We start from the raw sequence: 24816 nt of genomic DNA on the forward strand, positions 1-24816 counted from the left end.
TTTATTTATGGTATTTATAAACACACATAGCAATGCCTTTTATGGGGAAGTGGTAGCTCAGTGGTTACTGCTCTAGTTTACTAAACAGAAGGTCAGAGGTTAAAGCTACCACTCTTGGGCTCTTGAGCAGAGCCCTTAACCCTCTGTGCTCAAGTAGCACTGTATAATGGCTTAGGATAGGATTAAACTCTCACACAAAACATATGGCTTAGCATGCTTAATTTGACATTTCAGAAACGTCTTAATAAAATAAAAAAAAAAGGTTTATTAAAAATGATTTTTTTTTGGTTTTTATTAAAGTATTATTAAAATGTAGGTACAAAGATGCAGAAGATCCTTCAAAAACAGTCATATGTGCCATTCCCAAAAACGAATATCTGTGTAAAGCTGCTTTGAGACCATTTTAATTGTCAAGAGCGCTATACAAATAAAAATGAATTGAATTGAACATCAGGAAATATCTTTTTAAAATCAAGCTTGGCAGGATTGAAGAGATTAAGTATTTTATAAGATACATCAAGAAGTCAACATTTTTTTCCTATAGATACCTTCAGCTTTACTATTTAAAATGAGCCACAGTCATTTCTGTTCCTGTTCCAATCAGTTCTGTTCTGTTTTATGTTTTAATAGGTAATTCATAGGAACTTAATGTATCTGTGTTATGGTAAGGCTTTCTGGAAGGTATTTAACATTGCTGGACTAAACATTCTGGTGTCAGGTCTGTCAGAGGGAAAATGTGCAGCAAGTTCCCCATGATATGATAGCTGTCAGGATAAAGCGTTTAAAAGAGAATTTTTAAAGAGACTGATGAGTGAATTTTCTAGTTTCTGGTTCTGTGTGGTAAAATAAATAAAATGTTATTAGAAATGAATCCACATCAGGGTCTGCATTGTTTTATCCTGTTGAGGCCTGAAAGTTTTTTTTTTTTTTGTCACAAACATAGTTATATGCAGGATACAATACATGCAGTGAAAAGAAAAGTAAGCCAGCTTCAAGAATTTCTCTTAAAAGGGGGAAAAATCCTGACAGTTCCACATATCCAAGTAGTGAATGCATGAAGGTTGAAAGCAATGACAACAATTGTTAAAGTATATTAATATAAGTAGAACAGTTAAGTGTATCATATCTTTAGGAAATAAAAATTTAAATGTAAAACACACTTACATATACACACCTGTATTACCCAAATGGGTTCTAACAAATATAAAAAAAAAAATTCCCTTTTAATTAATCAATTTAATTTGTGCCAATTTAATTGTTTACTCAATTTGATCAATATAATAAAAAGTGTAATGCTTTTATTTTATTTTATAAAATATTATTTTATATATTATCAACGAAGCAGGCACTTTATTTAAAATTGTTTTACAAATGTAAATTGTCGATGTTCACAAATAATAATAATAAACTGAAATAACTTTTTTATGATTTGCATTTTTTCCCTGTATCCATACCGAAATTGAACCGAGGAACATACCGAACTATGAATTTTGTGTACCATTACACAATTACCTATTATATACTGATTAATTTAAATAACTACAATTCACTTATGGCACTTGCCAGACACCCTTTTCCAATCTACATTTTATTTCATATATACAAGTGAGCAGTTGAGGGTTAGTTACCTTGCAATGTACATATCTCATATTGTAAATGTATATATCTCATATTTTTCTACATATGTTGCCTTATTCTACTTATGTTGCACGTATTTTAACTTCTTATTTTTAATTAGAGATCTTATATACATTCATACTATACTTGCTCAACAGCTTCTGTACCACTGCCCATAGCCTTTATAGTTATTTGTTGTACATATATTTACCTTTAGTAGACAATAAACTGCATTTCTTTGCTGTTTACTTGTACTATACAATGACAATAAAGTTGTGTCTTTCTATCTGTCTTGTTCAAGGGCCCAGCAGTGGCAGCTTATTGGAATTTGATCTCAAACTTCTGATCAAAAATCCAATGTCTTAACCACTGAGCTACAACTTAATACATATTAAATATTATTGCTGCATTTATTGCACCTATAAGATAATATATAGCTCATAATGACAAGCAGCTCTATTTACTTTAAAAATGGGTTACATGATTTATATGATTTAAAACATAGACTGCTTAGCATTGGGTATGCATTATTTTACACTTCAGATTTGCATGCTGCAGCATGTTTTTGCGATATATAGTATTACAAAATAGATAACACTAGTTTCTATAGTAAAATCAAGTGAAGTCTGAAACTACAATGCATATTTTTCAGCTAATACTGCCATGTAGGCATATTTTATAGGAATACATATACAGACTCTTGCCCATTTTGTGTTGTCAAACTCTTTCTACCTTATTCATTAAAGGAAAAGGGACCAACACTGATGACAAATTGTCTGTACATCTTGCCTTTTTTTGTGGTGCATCCTGGTACCATCAAGTAAGCAACCTAGCTATTCACAGATGTACAAGACCAAACCATCAAATCATCCACCATCTTTTATTTTTCCATGATCCAGTTGTGTACTGACACCTTTTTATCAGAGCTAGCATTAAATTTTTTCACAATCTGTGCTACAGTAGCTTTTCTGTGGGATCAGACCAGACAGGCTAGCCTTCACTTCTCACATGTGTCAATGAACCATTACCCTGTCACAAGATCACCAGTTCCTTTGATCAATTTTGCTAGGTACTAACCACTGCATATTATGAACACCGCACAAGACCTTTTGTTTTAAAGATGCAGTTGTCTACCAATCACCCATTTCAAAGTTAGTTAGATTTATACACTTGCTATAAAGAACAAAAAAAAATTAAGTTCGTTTGCAGTGTTTATTTTTTTTGTTGACCCTAATAAAATGGCTGGTGAGTGTACTGAATTAAAATATCATGTACTGAATTAAACTATTAGCTTATCCTATCAAAAAAATAATTAAACACTATATTTTTGACTCAAACCCTTCATGCCCACAGCATATAATACATGCAGGTCTTAATAGCTTGCCACCGAATATAATGTGTACATGTGTACCTAATCCTGTGCCTAAAATTGTGCTGCTTTAGCATTTTTTTCAAATATATTTGTTTAAATTTGTCAGAAATCATGATGCAGGGCCAGATTATTCTGTCAGAAACGGTGAGTGGAGACTTAAAGGAAGGACCCAAATTCAGGATGCAACAGGAAGTATGGAGAAAACAGGCTTTAATAAAAAGTAGCAAGGAGAGAAATACAGAGCAATGGGGCAAAAGAAAAAGCACAGTCCGAAAAAAAAGTCCAATAGTCCGAAAACCAACAGACAGAGCAATGAAGGGAAAACCAAAAATCAGAGACCAACAAACAGTTCAAAAATCCAAAAGCCAGGTAAAGAGACCGCAGCAGGGAGATCCAAAATCAGCAGTCAAAAACAGTCCAGAGTTCAGACACGGCAACTGAGCAATAGAGGGCAGATCAAAAACACAAACCAAAAACAGTCCAGAATCCAAATTATTGAAGAGGCAGAGCAGCGCAGAGCAGGGGTCTGAGTTAGGATCAGGATAAGGAGTAGGGAACAGGAACTGGAACAGGAACCGGAACAGGCAGGGTGGCAATGAGGTAATCTGGCCCCTAGTATATGTCCTTTGTGTGCTAAAAATACTGGGTGGCACAGCAAAAATAGACCTTAAGCTTTTATACCAATTAGCCAGGCAGAGGGACTGAGCAGGGAAGGATGTGCTGCAAGTTAGAGCAATAAAGGATGGAAATGGAAATGTGTTGACTAGTGTGGCGAGTGTGTTGAGAAGATGGAGGGAGTATTTTGAGCAGCTGATGAATGAGGAAAAAGAGAGAGAGAAAGTTGGATGATGGTGAGATGGTAAAGCAAGAAGTGGATAGGATTAGTAAGGAGGAAGTGAGAGCAGCGATTGGAAGGATGAAGAGTGGAAATTTCAGTTGGACCTTAAAACATACCGGTAGAAATATGGAAATGTTTAGGAGAGATGGTAGTGGAGTTTTTAAGCAGATTGTTAAAAAAAAATTGTGAGAGGATGCCTGAGGAATGGAAAAGGAGTGTGCTGGTACCTATTTTTAAGTATAAGGGAGATGTCCTGTCCTGCAGTAATTACAGGGGAAATAAGTTGATCAGTCACACTATGAAGTTATGGGAAAGAGTAGTGGAAACCAGGCTGAGAGAAGAGGTGACCATCTGTGAGCAACGGTATGGTTTCATGCCGAGGAAGAGCACCACAGACTAAATATATGCTTTGGGAATGTTGATGGAGAAGTATAGAGAAGGTCAGAAGGAGTTACATTGTGTATTTGTGGATTTAGGGAAAGCATACGACAGGGTGCCGAGAGAGGAGTTGAGGTATTGTATGAGGAAGTCTGGTGTGGCAGAGAAGTATGTGAGGGTGGTGCAGGACATGTATGAGGACAGTGTGACAGCAGTGAAGTGTGCAGTAGGAATGACAGACTGGTTCAAGGTGGAGGTGGAATTGCACCAAAAATCAGCTCTGAGCCCTTACCTGTTTGCAATGGTGATGGACAGGTGGATGGACGAGGTCAGACAGGAGTCTTCGTGGACTATGATGTTTGCAGATGATATTGTGATTTGTGGTGAAAGTAGGGAGCAGGTTGAGAAGAGCCTGGAGAGGTGAAGAGAAGGGTAATGAAAGTCAGTAGGATTAAAACAGAGTACACGTGTGTGAATAAGTGGGAGGGCAGTGGAGTGGTGCGGTCCGGTTGCAAGGAGAAGAGGTGGAGAATGTGGAGTTCAGGTATCTAGGGTCAGCAGTGCAAAGTAATAGAGATTGTGTTTGAGAAGTGAAGAAAAGAGTGCAGGCAGGGTGGAGTGGGTGGAGAAGAGTGGCAGGAGTGATTGGTGATAGTAGGGTATCTGCAAGAATGAAAGGGAAAGTTTATAGAACTGTGGTGAGACCTGCGATGTTGTATGGATTAGAGACAGTGACGTTGAGTAAAAAACAGGAGGTGGAAGTGGAGTAAGCAGAGCTGAAGATGCTGAGATTTTTATTGGGAGTGATGAGGATGGACAGGGTTAGAAATAAATATATTAGAGGAACAGCGCATGTAGGAGGTTTTGGAGACAAGACATGAGCGGCTAGATTGAGATGGTTCGGACATGTGCAGAGGAGGGACATGGGGTATATTTTTAGAATGCTGAGGATGAAGCCACCAGAAAGTAGGAAAAGAGGAAGACCAAGAAGGAGGTTTATGGATGTGGTGAGGGGAGACATGCAGGTAGTTGGTTTGAAAGAAGCAGATGTAGAGGACAGGGGGGGTATCGAGACGGATGATCCGCTGTGGCAAACCCCTAATGGGAGCAGCCGAAAGAAGAAGCAGAGACCCTAAGTTAACATAAGGGTTGAAAAACCAAATAAACAAACAAACACACCTTCTGTGCCATCTGTAATGTATAAACACCAAGTAGACGTTTCCTTTCCACCCACTTCCAACTTTTGCTTAATAAGAATTTGAGGAGTAGCCTAATCTGCAGATTTAAATAAAATGAGAATGAATACAGTAAGAAAACAAATAGGTGGTCAATATTAATTTTAAACTCATTTCAAAGTGTGTGCAAAATGTATAGCATCTGAACTCTTCCATTAAGCCATTCATCCGGAAGTCAATTTAATTTTAATTAGATTGTGTGATTAGATTACATAAAGAGTGTAAATTATGTCCTGAATAATCAGCAGTACTATCTGAATTAGTGTCAGCAGCTTCGAAGGTCTTTCATGCATTTTTGGTATCTACAAGATGTCGCTATCAGTTAAGCCCAAGGACAGTTATAACAGTACCTCAACACTTTCCTAATACAAGAGAAAATCAAGCAAGCAGTCAGTCCTTTGCACTACTACTCTATCCTTGTATCTGCCTCTATTGCAATGATAAAGCTATGCATTAATGCTATATTACATATAGGATATACAAGTGTAAATAAAGTAAATGCAGTTACTGAAAAAATATATATATATTGATTGAGTGATGAAGTGGTGTAATGAGGTCCAACACAAAGCATAATTATTACTGTTACCAGCCCACTATTTTCTAATTTCACTAATTCTAGCAATTAACAAAGTGGTTTATTTCTCTTACAAACACAGCATTTTGCTAATGATGCAAATGAGCTTTTAATTATTAATTAGTGACGTATTTGACCTCTTCTTGCTATTACTCTCCTGTGATAGTTGTTAATAGTAGTTAATAATACAAGCAAATAATACAAAAATGTACAGCTGGCATTAGGGGTATAACGGTACACAAAATTCACAGTTCGGTAACTACCTTGGTTTTTAAGTCATGGTTCGGTACAGTTTCGGTACGGTTCTTCTTCTTCTTCTTTCGGCTTCTTCCATTAGGGGTCGCCGAAGCGAACCGAAAGCCCTGTACCGAAGAACTTTAGTCAGAATATGTGTATCGTTACACATCTATTAGGCATGTTTGTGGAAAACTACAAAACACACCTTTGATTTACCTTAGTGCTGAGACAAGCGGGTCCTTCCAAAAATCCCCAATAAATGTCTCTTCACAGAAAATGCTACCAATATTTGTACATTTTAATTATTAGCAGCTTGTATTAAAAACGTAGTTTTTTTTAATTATTATTAGGGTCAAATACTATTAGCACAGTTACAGCCTCTAGTGTTTAATGCCACTGCACCATGGTCTTTTTATTTGTCCATGCCACAGTGGAGCAGGAAATATTGCCACTTCGCAGATTCATTGTCCCTCATTTAGTACTGAACCTCAATACTGACATACTGTCTGTATTTGCCGTGTTTTCCTCTAGGACAATGCCAGCAGGTGCACTGGTTGTGTTGTGTGTCTGAGTGTTTGTATATGTGTGTGTTTGTATATGTGTACACTGCTTCTATTGGTGTTTTATCAATGGTGTATGCACATTCCCATCTCGCATTCCCAGAATTCACAGCAACACTAAGGAAAATAATGCGATTCTTGAAGAAAAATGAATTTATTAACAAAACAACTCAACAACTCTTACCCTAGGGAAACCGGTCTTCCATGTCTACAATGCGACCCGTAATAACCACACTAAAAAAAAGGAAATGATCACAGATATTCTAATGTTTTCCACTATAAACATAATTACAAACCATTAGTTGTTATCTATTAAAACTTTTTCATTAAGCAGTACGTTTTTTTTTTCAAACCAAAGACACCAGTGGAGGAATTTAGTGAATTGTAAATGCCTAATGATGTCCTAATTGGCCCCTGTAGGTGTCCAGTAGATGCCAACATATACCAGTGATGTTCTTTTAGTCCTTAATAGTATTTAGATTAGACATAATACAAGGTAGTAGAGTACCAGTAGAGACCCAAAGGGCCACAAGGACCATTAGAGTTTCCATTAAAAACTAATTTACATCCTATTATAACCATTAAAACCATTACAAATTTTATGAGGCGGTTAATTTTTTAACAGCTTGGCATTCATGCAATACATTTTCTGTCCACTAGATGCCAATGTTTCACACAGAAAGGTCTTTCCTCTTAGTATTAACGCAGAGGGGATTTGTTGTTATCAAACAAACATAAAAACAAAAACAAATGCAAACGTAAGAAAACAATATAAAATTCATACATACAGTAAACTATTTTCCGTTGAGGCATATTAACAAAAATATAAAGTATAACAATGTTTTTTATGCTTTTGTATGGAGTGCGAGAGAATACGTACATCTTTTAAAAAAATATATTTAATCAATTAAAACACGACCATCTCCCAAATTTATAGAAGAAACCTTTATTCTAAAGGCATAATTAGGAAAAAAAAAAGACTAGTAAATTATTTTCGTGGCGTCACTACATTGTGGGCGGAGCTAATCACGGGAATATTGTAGCAGAGATTGAGAGAGAGGGAGGGAGAGGGAGAGGGAGAAAGAGAAGGAAACAGCGCTTTAGTCTCATACGGCATCAGTTATGGAAGGTGATCATCCCGGGGTGTATGCATTTACCTTTGTTTCTTTTTCCGTTCCGAGTGTTTTTCTGCACTATGTTTACATTTCACGCCACGTTCTCTACAGTTGAAGTTCAGCCAATTTGTGTGCTTTGAAGCTGTGAAGGCTGTGAATGCTGGACATACTCTAAACGATTATGAAGAGACCTGTGAAAGCGTGGAAATAGTATCATGGACTTCTGAGATAGCTTAATGTGAACATTTAACATTTTTTTTTCCATAATTGAGTGCAACTGCATGACTAAAGGACGGAGGACAAGAAGGATTTTTTTCCAAATCAGATTTCTGTTTTTAGCTCTTCTCTAAAAAGGACTATTGAACTTAAATACTGTGCATCTGCTTTTGTGAAGAGGGTCATTGTGCATTTTGTGTCCAGTCTTAATTTTATTCTTGTGATGTGATCCTGTACGTTAGAACGAGAACTCATCTAAATTTTAATAATTGGCTCAGTGTGAAATTCAGCACCACTTTATCATTAGAGTGGTAGAAAGAGGCTTGGGGTTTCATCCTCCGCTGCAAAGTTTTTCCTTCTGAAGCCTTTACAAGCTAATAATTTCAACAGCATGGCTTTGCCTGATAATTCCAGTGGCATTTCAGAGGAACTGGCTTTTCCGGAAATTATTGAACTGAATGTGGGAGGCCAGGTATACATAACGCGGTACTCGACTCTCACCAGCGTTCCTGAATCCCTCTTATGGGAGATGTTTAGCAAGAAATCTGCCAAGAGCCTGGCACGTGACACCAAGGGACGCTTTTTTGTTGACCGTGATGGCTTCCTATTTCGCTACATCCTGGACTATATGCGTGACCAGCAACTTGTGCTGCCTGACCATTTCCCAGAGCGAGGAAGACTAAAACGAGAGGCTGAGTACTTCAAACTTCCTGAGCTAGTCAAGCTTCTGGCTCCAAAAATCAGCAAGCAGAACTCTTTGGTTGATGATGGATGCCAGAGTGACCCAGAGGAGTCATCACCAAGTGCTGATGCTAGCCGCAATTTGGCGTCTTTAGGAGCAGCAACCTGCAGTAACCTAGCAGCCAGCGATTCCAAGCGCACTGGGTTCATCACCATTGGCTACCGAGGTTCCTACACACTGGGCCGTGATAGCCAAACCGATGCTAAATTCCGGCGTGTGGCCCGGATCATGGTATGCGGAAAGACGTCATTGGCCAAAGAGGTTTTTGGAGAAACCCTTAATGAAAGCCGTGACCCTGACCGGCCCCCGGAGCGATACACCTGTCGCTACTATCTGAAGTTCACTTTCCTCGAACAAGCTTTTGACAAGTTGGCTGATGCTGGTTTCCACATGGTGGCATGCAACTCGACAGGCACATGCGCTTTCACACATGACCAAACGGATGACAAGATATGGACAAGCTACACGGAATACGTTTTCTACCGTGAGTGAGACGAGACCATGTTCCAGACCCTTTTTCTCCCAAATTCTACTTGCCTGTCTCTGAGATTGTGCTCCCTTAGATACAGACGCTTTTAGATCACCATCCCAAACCTCCAACCAAACTTGCCCTTGATGCTTCTTGTCATGGTTTACCACTTCCCCCCTCTTCAAACCAACTGTCCCCTTTACTAGAAACAACTCATGATACTTGTGTAACCATTTCTTGCCTTTGTGAAGTACTGTGTCATGCTGTTGGGTTTTGAGTATATGTGGTGTTCTGTTGCTTTTAAACTGGCAGAAGGCCAGCTGAAAGGGCTTGGAAAGGAGTCTCTCTCTGTATCTCCAAGTAGCCTTGGTACCAAAAGATAACAATACCATTCTTCTCATCAGTCCATCACATCAGTGGACTTCGATTGCTTTCTTGAATGTTGGTATCTCTAATGACAAGTTATTCAGTCATACTTTTGTCAAGCTAAATGTGTAGGACCAAGCCATTAGGAAACCAGCAGGTTGACAGGCTAGGAGTATGGACCATTAGGGTAATCCCTTTGATTGAATGACAAGCACATAAATCTAAATCTGCAATGCGACTGCATGTAAGTAAGCTATAGATGCAACAATGGCTCAAGATTATGAAATTATCTGCCATGTTTGTTTTTTGTGTCAAGGCCACACCAAAGTGTGTTCATAAGAAAAAAAAATAATTGTGTTGCTGTTGTAATTCTAGCAAGCACAAAGTGTTACACCAGAAGGGGAATTTGCCTTCTTGCCAAAACACATCAAGGGCTGCACCCTGAGCAGGAGGCTATGGAACACACACACACACACACACACACACACACAAACACACACAAACACACACTAGGATTAAAGTATTGCCCGAATTCGGCTCAGTAAATCCTGATGACATGTATTGATAGTGACATGAAGCATTTTGTTTTCAGTTTATTTGTCTGTAAAGAGAAACGTCAAATGTCAATGTGCCTGGTTTTCAGCAAAACTCAATATGCCATTATTACAATACATATTTTGTTTTTGATTTTGATCACGTTTATGTAACTATACACCATTTCAAATCTTTTTAAGAAGCACACAACAGTTGTATTAACACTTTCTTTTCTATTTAAAGATGAGTTGTAGAGTTTGTTCTGTTGACAGAGCATACAGATTTATGTATGGAAGCTTTAGGTTAAATAAATACTCATCTTTACAACAAAGAGTATTAAAGGGTGTGAAAAAAACCAAACAGAGCAGAAAAACACATTTTCAGGTCCACCCTCAGGATAACTATGGATTTGCACAGAAGTTACCTCAGATCTATAGAAAGTATTAAGGCACAAATCTTGACTAGTTGAGTAAGAGTTTTTCACTAAATGCTTTTATTAGGCATCTTTATTTGTCACACCTCTACTATTGCCTGACAAAAGAATCGATTATATATTGAGCCACACACATCCTTAACTTGGATATAAATCGTCTTGTGACTCTTATTCTGTGTTGTTAGCAGCAAGTAAGCAAAACAAGTGCTAAAAAGTACAGCATGAATAAAATCAATTTTCTGTCATTTGTGGTGAATTAAAGTACCAACCAGTTGTGTATTACTGTTTGGAAGTACAGTTCTCAGTATCTAATCACTGTACAATTTTAAAAGGTAAAAACAAAGAATTTGGTAACTAACATAGGACCGAGATGTAAACCAAGATCGGCACGTGAAATAAGACTCATATTATAAAAAATTTGCCATGATGATGATGTTGCAATGTATGTAGTTAATGGTGGAGATGGAAGCATTAAACTGGATTATCATGCACATCTCTTCTGAACATATGTCTCCTCTTTTGCAATGTGCTCAGCACTTCTGAGGCTTTCTCCTGTTTATCCTTCTTCTCTCACCTTATCATTTCTTTCTCTGGTGACTTCAAAGGCAAAATGAAGGAATGGCCAGAATAGGAATGAGGGCAAACAGAAAAGCAACTCCTGCAAAGTAAATTGCGTAGCTCTAGTAAACAAATGAATGAACCCATAAATTCAATAAAATAGTAATGATTTCATTTGAATCGGAGGATGTTGAGCATTGTAATGCAGTTGCTACTTCATTATACTGGCAACCCATCACAACCTGGGTGCATCACAGTCATCAATGATTAACAACATTTTTTGAAAGAGATTATTTGTCAGAGAAAACTAGTCACTTTTGGTTAGCAACCACATTGATTAATCAAATTACAAATCATCCCAACGTATTCAGTATTTCCGCATTTCATTCGTTTTCAGATTTGTTTCTGTTTTTAGACTATACATTCAAGAATGTCATGTTTTCATGGAAGATGTGATTTATGATTTTAATGAGGCGCATTAACTCTGTTTATCGTAGGCAAAGCACCCTAGATTTCTCGGTTAGTGCTCGGTCAGTGTTCAGTCAGTGCTTGCACTACCCAGCACTGACCATTTTCTTTTGTAAAGCATACATATATTCTAATTCAAATAAACATTTTAGCATATGATCATAAAATATGAACAAAATCCTTCAAAGTAATACATTTTCCATGTTTTCTAAATTTAATTAATCCTTTTGCCTTTATTTCCGGATGTAAACAGCCCATTGTAGCCAATATGATCCATCACACTGTCTCTGACCTAATTAAGTCCATTAATCAAATTATCTGCATGTATGGTAGTGTCCTTGGTAGGATTAGGCTTTAACAGGCAGTTACAACCATCAGCTCAAACATCAGTGTAATAAAAAAAAAAAATAATAATCTACTCAGCATGTGAATTCATAATGAATTCAGACTTGCATACTGATTAGCTTTCTGCAAATAATTAGCTGATTCACATGTTTATTCACTATTAGCCACTATTTGAGAGGAGATGTTCCTTTAATCTGGCGGCATATGTAACAAACAGAATGCACAGTTAAAGGCTTTTGCCCAGGAATCCCAAAAACTGTGCTGCTGGACTTTATTGAAAAATTCATTAATTCCTGGGTATTACACAATATGTCATATTTGCCGATTGGCAATCTATCATAACCCATTGACTTAGCTGCAGGTTTTTGGATATTGAAAGGAAACCGGAAAACTTTAAAGGAGATCCACACAAGCACAAGAAGAGCATGCAGATCACTCCAAATCACTCGAGTACAACATTGAACTCAGAATCCTAGAGCTGAAAAATGCTGTCTGTTGTACCACCATATCCCACACCCTCCACCCCACCCTGAATAAATGAACGAACAAACAAATAAACATATAAATAAGTGTGTTATATAATGATAAAATATCAGGGAGCTCACCAGTTTCTTCCTTCCTCTCTTGATGGCTGTGAGCACATGCAGAACTGAAAGCAGCCCAAATAAAAGTGCCAGCCTGTTAATTACCTAGCATTCAGTGGCTCTTTGTCAACAAGCTCAGCAAGAGTACAGACGTGCTCGCTAAGTCTGAAGTGCAAGGCAAGAGTGGATTAGTTTTTATTTTTTTTTTATATCAGCAGCTACTCAAGCACAACTGATTTCTAAGAACTTAGCTGTAATTTGGCCTGTAGGCATTATCTCTAAGATGTGCACCTCATTTTTGCTCCAGTCACTTCCTCAACACCTTTCTGGCCAGAGATTAGATCTGCCTACACAGAACAATGTTGCTTAGTTCTGCCAAATCCCCCAATATACAACCCACAAGGCATATGCAGTTTCAATAGAGGACTCGAAAAAACATGCAAGTGCAACTAAAATCCACCACACAGACAGCTGAGTGCTTTTAAAATGACTAACTGCTCCCATGTACAAAGGATACAGTACTAGCAGTAAACGATAAAGATATAAGAAATGTTTATTTTTATTTATTATTAAAAATGAACAACATCCTCAGATCAAAATGAATTATAATTAAGCCTATCAATTTGCATGTTTCTTTTTTGCATGATTATTTAACCCACAAAGCTACAGAAGACTTTTGAGATTGCTTGTAACTCTTAGCTCTAAAAGAGAATGTGACATTTCAGGGTAGATGAAGTTGGAGTGTTTTATTTCTAATTAAAAGAGAACAGAGAGAGAGAAGCAATGTAAAGTGGTGGTGAAGAAAGGTTGGCAGATGATTTTTCCATCAGTTCCTTCTATCTACTCATCTTCACCCCCGCCAACCACTTACACTTACATTTACATTTACACTTCATCTCTGTCTCTGTTTTTTCCTATAATCTTTCACTGCATCAATATTTTTAATCCAGCAATGCAACATGCATCTTGTCCAACAATCACCAACCAACAGATGTGTAAAAATCTCTCTCTTTTTCTCTCTCTCACTCATCCACCTCCAAGAAGCGTCTGAACTATGCGGCAGCTTGCCAGCAAAACTCAATCTTTTACAAATTTAATAGTAAACCACGAGGAAAGCAAGCACAGCACATTCACCATGTGGCAACTCCGGAGTCTAATTTTCATTCTGATCAACAATTGGCTTGAACCCAATAAGATCTGCAAAGCGGAGCAGCTGTCTTTGTCTGCCTGCAATAACACAACCAGTAATCTAATTTAGTACACAACACAGAAAACAGGTCAGAAAATTAATGAAAATTAACAGTTCACAAGCAAAAAAGACTATATTTTGTATTTTTTTTCTTTACAATTCTGCTATGTTGCAGGCTGATACTATAATCATTCAAATGTACTTTTTTCTCATTAATCTACTCTCAGAATCCCATAATGATAAAATGAATACAGAATTCTATATATGTCTCAAAAGTATGAAATACAACATGTATGTGTGTGTGTGTGTGTGTGTGTGTGTGTGTGTGTGTGTGTATACATATATATATATGTATATATATATATATATATATATATATATATATATATATATATATATATATATATATATAATGTGCAGTTTGTTGACATCCATGAAGTTTCAGCATTATCAGTGCAGGTTTGGACAGTCTTTCTTTATAAACTCAGTGTGAGGGAAAAGGTGACAGCCTCATACCTCAGAAATACCTCAGAATTCAGTTTGTTTAGATCATTTTGGCACTCTCACTTTCCTGAGACTCCAGGGATTCATGCCACCCTGGAAAAACATGCACTTATTATTCTGTTGGGCCTCCTGTGTTCTCCAACTGCTAGCAGTCTTGAGAAAGATGTACTTTCACCCTGTTTAGGAAACCCTGGGGTGTGTAGGATAAATAAACCATGACCTTTGTGGTATTCAAGCCATTGATCCACTGATTATGATCTAGCTATCCACTGTAATGGAGTGTAGTATGACAAAGGAAAAGGTGTATGATAAAGGTGACAAGCCACATGATGAAGTAATCATTTGCATTCTGAAAGGCTGTCACTGAAGAACCTTGGAAAAATGTGTGTAGTTTGTTTGGGTTTGTATTTGGTTAGTATGGCTCATATAGCTCCTGTGTCCTCTCCTACCATGTGCAGACCTTTTGTCAGTCCACTAATGAGCCACCAGCTGGGGAAGCCTGATGCACTTTTCGCCCTCCAGCTGTGAGCACTTGGGATTAGCACAGCTCAGGAAGCAGATGTACTTGTTATTGTTTTGGTGGCTGGGCTGTGGTGTCACTGTTCATAGTGCTGAATCCATATATCCACTCTAGAATGCTTAGTTTTTATTAGCTGTTCTAATCACATAGCGAGACTCATTAGATGTTTTATCTGATGAAACTACTATATAGGTATGCTGTACTGACTGTATTACTGATCTACACAATCAAACAGAAGAAAGTAAGCTGCACCGAAAAGCTGTTATTTGGGTGGTGGATAACGTAAAGCACAGCTGTGACAATTTACTTCACTATACTCTTTGCTAGCATAGCTTTCTGACCATTGCACTGCTGTTAGCTTGTTATTTTGATTGGTAGACAACATTTTTTAAACAGTGACATTTAGATATCTGCATCAGCAGCTTTACCAGCACCATACACACTACTACATAGTGTTACAGCAATACTAAGAACAGTCCACCACAGTAATAAAAATTTGATCAGTGGAGGTTCTGTGGCTCCATTTGTAATGGCAATTATGGTAGAGGGAAATTGGCATATTGGCAACAGTCAGGAGTTGTAAATCTACAAAGTGCTGCATGAAATCCACACAGAAGTTGTGCCTGATAGAATGACCGGTTTGTTTATAAAATGGTGGTTTAAAATTAGGTTACTAATTTGTTGATATTTTGGGAAATAGAGTCAAATCAACTTGTTTGAATATATCACAGGCAGGTATAAATAAAAATACAATAGACCTGCTCATATCTCTCAAGTTATATGAGGTTGAGGAACAATCAGAAACAACCCTCACACGCCATGTTATCTACTGGCATTTCAAATATAAATCTGTATAATGTAGATGCCAGTTATGCTTATTTTATAACTGGCTGAGTGCATGTATGAAAGATTTCTGCTTCTACTTCTAATCTTACAAGCCTATTTTACATGTGCATTTACATAATGGACTCACATGGACACCTGACTATCATACACCAGTGTTCTGGTTACTGTGGTGACTCCACTCTTCTGGAAATGGTTTCCTCTAAGTTGTGCAGTGTCTCTGTTGGGAGTTGTGCCCATTCAGCCACAAGAACACTAATGAGGTCAAACACTGATGTTGAGTAAGAAGGCCGATGCACAGTCTGCATTGCGGCATTGAGTTCATTGAGGTTGAGGTTGGCGTCTTTTACACCAACCTACATTGTGCACCGAGGCATTGTCATGCTGGAACAGGTTTGGGCTTTTTAGTTACAATGAAGAGAAATTGCAAAAATACAACAAACAATGTGTGTGCTTCCAAATTGATGTCAAAATGTTGAGCAAAAGTACCACATACTGTATGGGTTTGATACCCAAGAGACCACATACATATACACATCCATAGCCCTTATCCATAGCAGATTACAGACAGAAATACATGTTCAAATTCATGTTATAATACTGTTAAGCACTAATCCTGTTAGAGAAACATTATAAATGGCATTAGGACAGCTACAAAAATAGGATTACCAGTAAACATGGATTTTTGTAAAATGCTGTGTTTTCTCAATAAAGTAGGTCTTCATTCTTAATTTAATGTTTTCTGGTGACTTCACTGTTTGGACAATTTGAAGGAAGTGCGTTCCACCATTATGTTATCTATAAAGAGAAGACTCCTGATGCATGTCCTGCTTTACTTTGAGGAATGGTGGATTCAGATCAGCTTTGATTGTGGCTTGACATATATGTGGTGTGTATCAGCTTTGTTATGTGTTCTTAGATAGATGTAAGCTTATCTATATTTAAATTGGTCTTTATATATAAATATGCATATGCACAATTTTATGTCATTAGGGAACACAATGGAAAAAAAAGTTGAGGTTCTAACACACTGAACTATAATGGCGAGGGGTAACCATAGAGACAACAGCCACTTTTTTACTCTAAAAAAGCTTCCCACATCCCACTCAAAGTACATTACAAGGATCTTAGCTGTTTAGACGTACACTGAAGATCTTCTCACATGGCTCTCCAAGCACTTCCTTATGCAACTGAGCTTACAGTCTGGTCTGTTATTGAGACGGTACTCTGGAAAAGAAGGAGACACTGTCGCTAGTTGAAGGATCCATGATTTAAAATAAAAATAAGTGACATATGACAGAAAATAAATTTGTAACTAACAGTCCTGTTTAGATTAGGTCACAAGACAACATAAACTGGAATGGGATTTGCATTGAGGTTTGAGGTGATTTTCTGATGTGTTTTTTGCTGATAAACATCAGGCATATGCTGATAAACAGGTCCAGATATTTAGATAATAATTATTTTTTTGTAAATCTGTGAGTGGAAAGTTTAGTGGACTTGATTAAAAAAAAAATCCACCCTGAAACACAAAATATTTAGAATCACTATTTGATTCTCAGTGGTACAACATGTTCATTTTATGATTACAATTTTGGTTTTTTGGTTGAAATCTTTCATTAACAAGTTGATTTTTTTTTCACTATAGTTACATTTTATAAAATTTATAAAATATTTTTTTGTATAGAAAAGTGCTTTCTGATTAGAGTGATGGTAATGGGAATAGCAGTGGATATTATTATTATTATTATTATTATTATTATTATTATTATTATTATTATTATTATTATTATTTTCACATGTTCATTATGCTCAGTGTTCTCCTGTCTGTTGATTGTATTGTCAGTGGCAAAGCATCAGTGATTCATGCAGCAGGGCTTTATTTCTTTAGTCTGTCCAGCTTTCTCTCCCCCTTATCTGTACACTGCTCTGAGTACTAAAGCTTTTATGTAAATACAAACCAACCAATTAAAGTCTCTGTTGTAACTCAGTGCCACTCCGTTGTATCGCTGCATTGCATTCTGAAATTTGTACTCTTCATTAATATGACATTGAAAGTAGTGAACATTGAAAGCTTTGCTGTGTTTAGGAGCTGAGGGCAAATCCATATTGTAACTGCTCTAGCAGTGTGTCTAGTAAGAGTAGCAAACAACCAAGTGCAATGACAATACAACTGCAAGAAATACATTTCACATTTCCTTAAAATCTGAATATAAATCTGGATACTGAATGTCATTATTCAAGTTCACGTTTATGACTGTTGTGCATGAGCAATCACACATTTTCTAATGAGAGGCTGGTTCTGGTTAGCACATTAGTGCTGCTAATAGCAGTAATGATGGTTTTGTAGAAAAAAGTGCCATTGACAACAGATGGGCTGCATAGAGAGAAAAGGAAAGGATGCTACAGTGCGTTCATATTTTATCAGACTGACAGGAAAATGGAAGGGTATTTTTCTCTTTACTCCGTACGCCATGAAAGGAAAATGTGGCCCATCCCCCTCTTTCTCTAATTCCAACAGCATTCAGAAGCCCCCCACACATGCCCACAAACTACAGCCTCCTATGAAGCACAAACACAGCCATTATATACAAGTTGTCTTCATATTCAGTGAATACAAGCCTATATTTACAGCACCATTCAGTCAATTTAGAAATATGTTTAAAACTTAGCTTGCACATTAACTCTGCGACTCTAAATAAATGATCACAAACATATACAAACACATAGACACATTTAGAAAAAGGGTTTTAAAATTTCCTCTTCCTTTTCAGAGATGGGGTACCTGTGTTGGAATATGTTTTTGTACCTTTAATATGTTTTTATTGCCTGAAAATACAGCTTGCATCTGTACCTTTAAAGTGTACCTCTATAAATCAAAGGTAAATCAATGTACAAGATTTACAACAGTTAATTATGTAAATGTCTAAATGTATGCTAGATTTACATTAACAAATATAAAATACACATTATAGGTGCAATGTCATGCAATAAGGTATCCACCTTATTGCATGACATTGCACCTATAATGTGTATTTTATATTTGTTAATGTAAATCTAGCATACAAGTGCAGATAATTTTAATAACAGTGAAAAAATACAGCAAAAGTGTACATGAAAACAGAACACAGAAAAACAAATAAGAATATATATATATATATATATATATATATATATATATATATATATATATATATATATATATATATATATACACCGACCAGGCATAGCATTAGTACATTATAGCATTATGAATAGTACAGAGATTAACACTGATTATCTTTTCATCAGGGCATTATTTTGTGGGATATATTAGGAAGCAAGTGAACATTTTGAAACACAAGTTGATTAACACAAGTTGATGTGTTAGAAGCAGAGAAAATGGGCAGGCGTGAGGATTTAAATCAGTTTAACAAGGGCTAAATCATGATGGCTAGACGACTGGGTCAAAGCTTTCTCCAAAACTGCAGCTCTTGTGGTATGTTCCCGGGCTGCAGTATCTATCAAAAGTGGTCCAAGGAAGAAACAGTGGTGCACCAACGGCAGGGTCTTGAGCGACCAAGGCTCATTGATGCCTGTAGGCTCGTGTGGTCTGATCCAACAGATGAACTACTGTAGCTAAAATTGCTGAAGAATTTAATGCTGTTAATGCTTGATGGATCAAGACTGTTTTGCTAGTAAAAGGGGGACCAACACAATATTGGGTAGGTGGTCATAATGGTATGCTTGATCGGTGTATACAGTGCTTTCAAACCCCTTCACTTATTTCAGTTTTGTTATGTTGCAGCCTGACATTACAATTATTCTAATGTATTTTTTTCTTATTAATCTACACTCTGTATCCCATAATGACTAGGGGGAAAACAGAATAATATAAATGTCTATAACCTGAAATATCACAAATAAGTACATAAGTATTCAGACCCTTTGCCACAACACTTGAAAATTAGATCAGGTGCCTTCTAATTCTTTTGATTGTTGCTGAGATATTTCTACACCTTAATTAAAGTCCACCTGTGGAAAATTTTATTTGTTGGACATGATTTGGGCAGGCACATATCTGCCTTTAGAAGGCCTCACACCTGATAATGCATATCAGAGCAAAAAGCAACCCATGAGGAAAAGTTCCAGAATGACAACCAGTCAATCAATGGAGCCCTACACCGATCTAGGCTTCATATGAAAGAGTGACTAAACAGAAACCTTTCCTCAGTGCAAATCCCATGGAAGCCCACTTTTAGTGTTTGCAAACAGGCACCTGATGGACTCTCACATTGTGTGGACCAAGATTTTCTAATATGATGAATCTAAGATTACATTTTTGGCAACAAATCTAACTGTTAAGGACTGGAGGAAATCAGGAACTGTTTATCACCTGCCCAAAACCATTCCAATTGTGAAGCATGATGGTGGCAGCATCATTCTGTGGAATTTTTTTCTGCAACAGGGACTTGACAGCTGGTCAGTGTTGAGGGAACATTGAATAGACAAAAAGTAGAGAGATATCCTTAATGTTGGGACCTCAGACAAAAAACCTTGAAAAAAGTGAAGGGGGTCTTCTCGAATGCAATGTATATATGCTGTATAACTAAATCTAATTATTTGTATAAATTAATCTAATTATTTGTAAATGTAAATCGGATGCAGAAATCATTTGACTTTGATGCTTTTGGGAAATGTGGTCTAGTGTCTTTGAATATTCTATTCAATTTGGGTGTTATGAATTCAGACTCTTCCTGAAGGTTACAGTACAAATTAATCTCTAGGTGAGTGAGTATATGTATGAACCTTTGCTTGTGTGTTTGTGTGTGTGTGTGTGTGTGTGTGTTTAGTGTGAAGTCCAGACTAGAAATAAATGCTTCCTCAAAGCCAAAGGCTATATGATTCAGAGCCATGTTTCTCTAAAAGATGGCTGTGCAAGCCTCTCACCTTTGCAAACTCAGCTGACACAGCATAAACATACCTAAACAATGGTGCAGCATTTTCACAATTCTTCCATATTCATCATATGCCATCTTAAATATTCATGTCTTCTCACACTCTCTTCTTCATGATATTTCAATCTGATCTCAATCTATCATTCCCTGGTTTGTTGAGGAAAGCAGTTTTAAGGGCAAACATGAAAGTGGAGATTGTGATCAAATATTCTTTGTGAAGGAAATAATCTTTCTCATTGTGTTTAAATTTTCTTTGTTTTTGTTTCCTCACCTGATTGTAAAAATACATTTTGGAACATTTTCTTTTCTTCATTTTGAAGCACTTAAGCCCAAGTAAAAAACAGCATTCAATATTTTATAACAATGCTTCTGAAAGAGGAGTATAGAGTCCTCCAGGAGTCTTTGAACTCTAGCCTGGAGGTTTTTATTATTTTATTTTATTTTTTTATGTTTTTAGTTATAATGATAAATGTCATCATAAAAATGTCATAAATAAACGTCATTTGAAATCTATTATATCTACTTGTTAACTGATTTACAGTAATTAAACGTTTTGACTGAACACTTTAATTTGGTTAAATTCAGAATGGAACAATATAAAAAGGAGGTCATGTCAACTTGAACCTATTGTGTTCTGTCAGTGGAAAGTTCAGGAACAGGATGCTCTATGAATACTATAAATAGCCCTAGAGTGTGGGAGGTAGTGACTGTGACTCAGTCCTGTAGATTGACTGATATGGTCACTAGTTCAGCTATGTTTGCTTCTATTATTTCTAAACCTCTGTACACTCTATTTGTTTTTACAGGTGGCAAATCTTCATCCCCAGCACTTACCTCTGACCCAGGTTTTGTCCAGGCAAAGGAAGATACATTTCATGACATATTTAAGGACATGATCAGTGCAGACCTGGACTTGCAAGATGTTCCTCCTCCAGACCCTGTTCCCCTTTTAGAACCCCAGGACATCCTTGACCTTCCACTTCCTTCACCTCCAACTCCAGTCTTGGAACGAGCCACACATACATCTGACATTTCTGTCAGCCCTCCTCCATTTTCAGCCATAAGCCCAGTAAAGTCCACCACTCTGGCTCTTAAGACAATGCCCCGTACCACTGGCAACAAAGAAAATGGAGGATCAACATCCCAAGAACCAGCAGATAAGGAGAAAAAGATCATGGAGGACGAACTTAAGAAGTGCATTGATGATTTCCACAGGATTAGAATTCCTAAACTCTTTCCAGATCGCAAAAGGAACTGGCAGAATGACCTCCTGAAAAAATACAATGCATAAATCATGTCACCTCAGATCAAAGCAAATGCAGTAGAGACTTCATGAAGTAAAAAAGTTCACTCTTTCTGCAATGCGTTAGTCTACATAAGACAGAATGTAGTATGCACTCTAGTAGCAGGCTACTGACAGGAAGTCTGCATATGCAATCATGATGGATTTTACAAAAAATTATGGATTATGTATAAAAAATACATAATATGCATAAAATATTTAATGATATTATTATTATTATTATTATTATTATTATTATTATTATTATTTCTCAAAATCTAATAGTGGGTCTAATAAATAACCTTTTTGTGTTTTGAAAGAAAGTACTCAAAGGAAGGGGAAAAGGAAAGTAGTAGGACTGGGGTTCGGAGAATGACTAACTTTGTGCTGATTGCTGATTGTGCCACATTCCGTCTAGCGTTTGCTGATTGCAAATCATAGCTGGCAGCTGAGTAGCTGATCGTATCATTACACAGAAGCTAAATAAAGCTCATGTGTTTAAAGAGCTATTCAACGTCTGCAAGTACTTTGGACTAAATAAATGCATCACATGAGCATTGTACACCCTGATTGGCATCATGCACAATTGTTTATTGCGTACAACTTCTTCTTCTTCTTTCTGTTTATTGCTTACATAAATGTCTTAATTATAAAAAAAAAAAAAATACTTGAGATGTATATTTACAGAAATACCTCTGAAAACCACAAATGTTTATGCAAAGTTACAATGAAAATATTCAAATGGGCTAGGATAAATACAAATTCAGTTTAGTTATATTGTTTTAAGCATCATTTGATCATTTTCTAAAAACTTAGAAGAATTTCATTTTGATTATATATGATGCTGCCAGTAATTCTTTCAACTGGCAAGAACTTCTGCCCTGTAGCCTTCTTCTCTTTTAATTATGAAGCGCCATATGATATTCAATTAAAAAACAAAAACAAAAAAAAAACAGACAGCTTTTCCTGCACAAATCTGTAGTTGTGGTTGTGAGCAATTTATACATTTTTATAAAATCTATATTTTATATGCCCAAAAGAAACTCATCAATCTAAAATAATATTCCTTTAGAAGTAGTGAACACAAGGTTATGAGCCATAGGCAGACTTACAGGCCTGTTCTGTCCAGCCTCTTGCTAAAGCTCCCACAGAGGCTTTATTTTATTCACTTCCAAGCTCCTCGGAGCATTTTCGATCTTCAACTGTCAATTCGTTCAGTACTGCAGCTCATCAGAACGTATTGCCTTATCAGCTAATTCTCTCTAGTTTGTATTGTATGCTGCCTGATGTCCTGGAGCAAAAGGCCAAAGCCAAGTCATTAGAAGGGTTTAAACTATCAATCAAGAACCTGCTGCAGAAAGTAACAATAGCATTGAGTGATTTATACACACACATGCAAATCAATAATGCAGAGTTAAGTGTGTGTAGCGGGGATTTAATATGAAAATTGCACACATCGGTAATCAGTCCTCATATTTTAATACAAACTTAAGCTTTCCAGACAGTTGCACAAGCTTGGAATGTGTAGGGTTTGTGGGAAACAGAAGTATGTTTTTTAATTAAATGTCATTCTGTCCGTGGAATTATATTTTATTGTGATTTATTTCACTATGCATTGTATTTTTTAAATATTTTGAGCTGTCTGAAAACATTTGAGGCCACATTAGTATGTCCTCATTTATTAAATCACAATTAAGTTTTAATACAAAAAGAACTTTTTACGCAGATACATGCAGTACATTTCTCACAGACATTTTCTTTAATAAATAAAATTATAAAATATGGTTAATCTTTCATACCGTGCCAGAATTGTTTTTACAGCAGAATTCACTGAATCAACCAAAACATGCTATTATTATTCAAATTTGATAAAACACAATGGCAAATACATTTATAACAATTAACAAACAATAACAACAATAATAATTATTATTAATATATCAGTCATCAGTGATAACTGAATAAATCACAAATCTTAATACTACATTATCCCTGTATAATTTTTAACTGGAAATAACCCATTGTAGCAAGCAGCATATTTAACATGTTGCATGACATTTATTAACTGTTCATACCATTCTTGACATGCAGTAAATACATTTTTTGCTAATAAATGTTTTTTCTGACATACTTTGTTTTATTGTGCCAATCCTCGGATAAATACTGAATGTAAACATGTAGTTTAGATGTTACAGTGAAAGATCTTAAGCATTTATATTCTTCGTTGAAGTAGCTCACTTTGGAAAAAGTTTCTGAACTTCAAAACTCTGTTTTAGCATATTCTTTTCATAAGGTACTGTATCTAACAAGACCTCTTGAGGTCCAGCCTTGCAATCTGAGACCACATGTAGAGATACATTAAAGCAGAGCTGTTGAGAATTATACATTAAAAGAGGTATCTCTCAGTCAGGCAACAATATGGCTCTTTGCAGTATTACCAGTTCCATTTGCATGGTTAAAACCTGCACACTAATTTCAAGCTCTTGATATAATATTGTAATTCCCACTCCCATAAAATAAACATGATCTCAGTTTTATATCCAGTAAAGAAGTTGAACTTGAATTTTGCAGCAGATTGGAAGATCTTTTTTTAAGGCAGTGAGTCAAGAAAAATATTCAGTTTAAATTTTAACACTATAAAATGTATTTGTAATTCTTTTCTGCCCTATTGTCTTCTGTGTTCTCAGAGAATAAACATCAACTTAAAAGTATTTACCAGAACTCTCTTTTTAGATAATGGTTTAATTAGTAATTTTTTTTTTACTTTATGAAAAGCAATGAGTCTCCCACTGAGAGTCAGGGTTCAGTAGGCAATATCATCAGCTGGGAGTGCTGAATTCTGGATTGTAAAACATGGCTAGAATGATCTTTAATCTACACTAATGATGCCAATAGTTTTC

The 24816-nt window shown here is 36.4% G+C and overlaps 1 protein-coding gene and 1 long non-coding RNA gene across 2 annotated transcripts; one reads left to right on the forward strand and one right to left on the reverse strand.

The window, feature by feature from the left end:
- Nucleotides 1-4561: 4561 nt before the first annotated feature.
- On the reverse strand, nt 4562-6323 carry LOC124386423. The gene is made up of 3 exons (XR_006925919.1): nt 6278-6323; nt 5385-5480; nt 4562-4617 (listed from the first exon to the last, which is right to left on the reverse strand). It is a non-coding gene; the product is annotated as an uncharacterized LOC124386423 (long non-coding RNA).
- A 1559-nt stretch (nt 6324-7882) lies between these two features.
- On the forward strand, nt 7883-24610 carry kctd12b (potassium channel tetramerisation domain containing 12b). The gene is made up of 2 exons (XM_046850264.1): nt 7883-9368; nt 21441-24610. The coding sequence occupies exons 1-2, from the start codon at nt 8534-8536 to the stop codon at nt 21923-21925; spliced, it is 1320 nt and encodes a 439-aa protein (XP_046706220.1). The 5' UTR covers nt 7883-8533; the 3' UTR covers nt 21926-24610.
- Nucleotides 24611-24816: the final 206 nt, after the last annotated feature.

Source organism: Silurus meridionalis, chromosome 5 (genome assembly GCF_014805685.1).
Source record: "Silurus meridionalis isolate SWU-2019-XX chromosome 5, ASM1480568v1, whole genome shotgun sequence".
In the NCBI taxonomy this organism is placed as follows: Eukaryota; Metazoa; Chordata; class Actinopteri; order Siluriformes; family Siluridae; genus Silurus; species Silurus meridionalis.

Excerpts from the sequence above, each read along its gene's own strand:
- kctd12b (XM_046850264.1), top strand. The coding sequence starts at position 8,534 with ATGGCTTTGCCTGATAATTCCAGTGGCATTTCAGAGGAACTGGCTTTT. Across the intron at positions 9,369-21,440 it reads CACGGAATACGTTTTCTACC|GTGGCAAATCTTCATCCCCA; the intron begins GTGAGTGAGACG and ends TTGTTTTTACAG.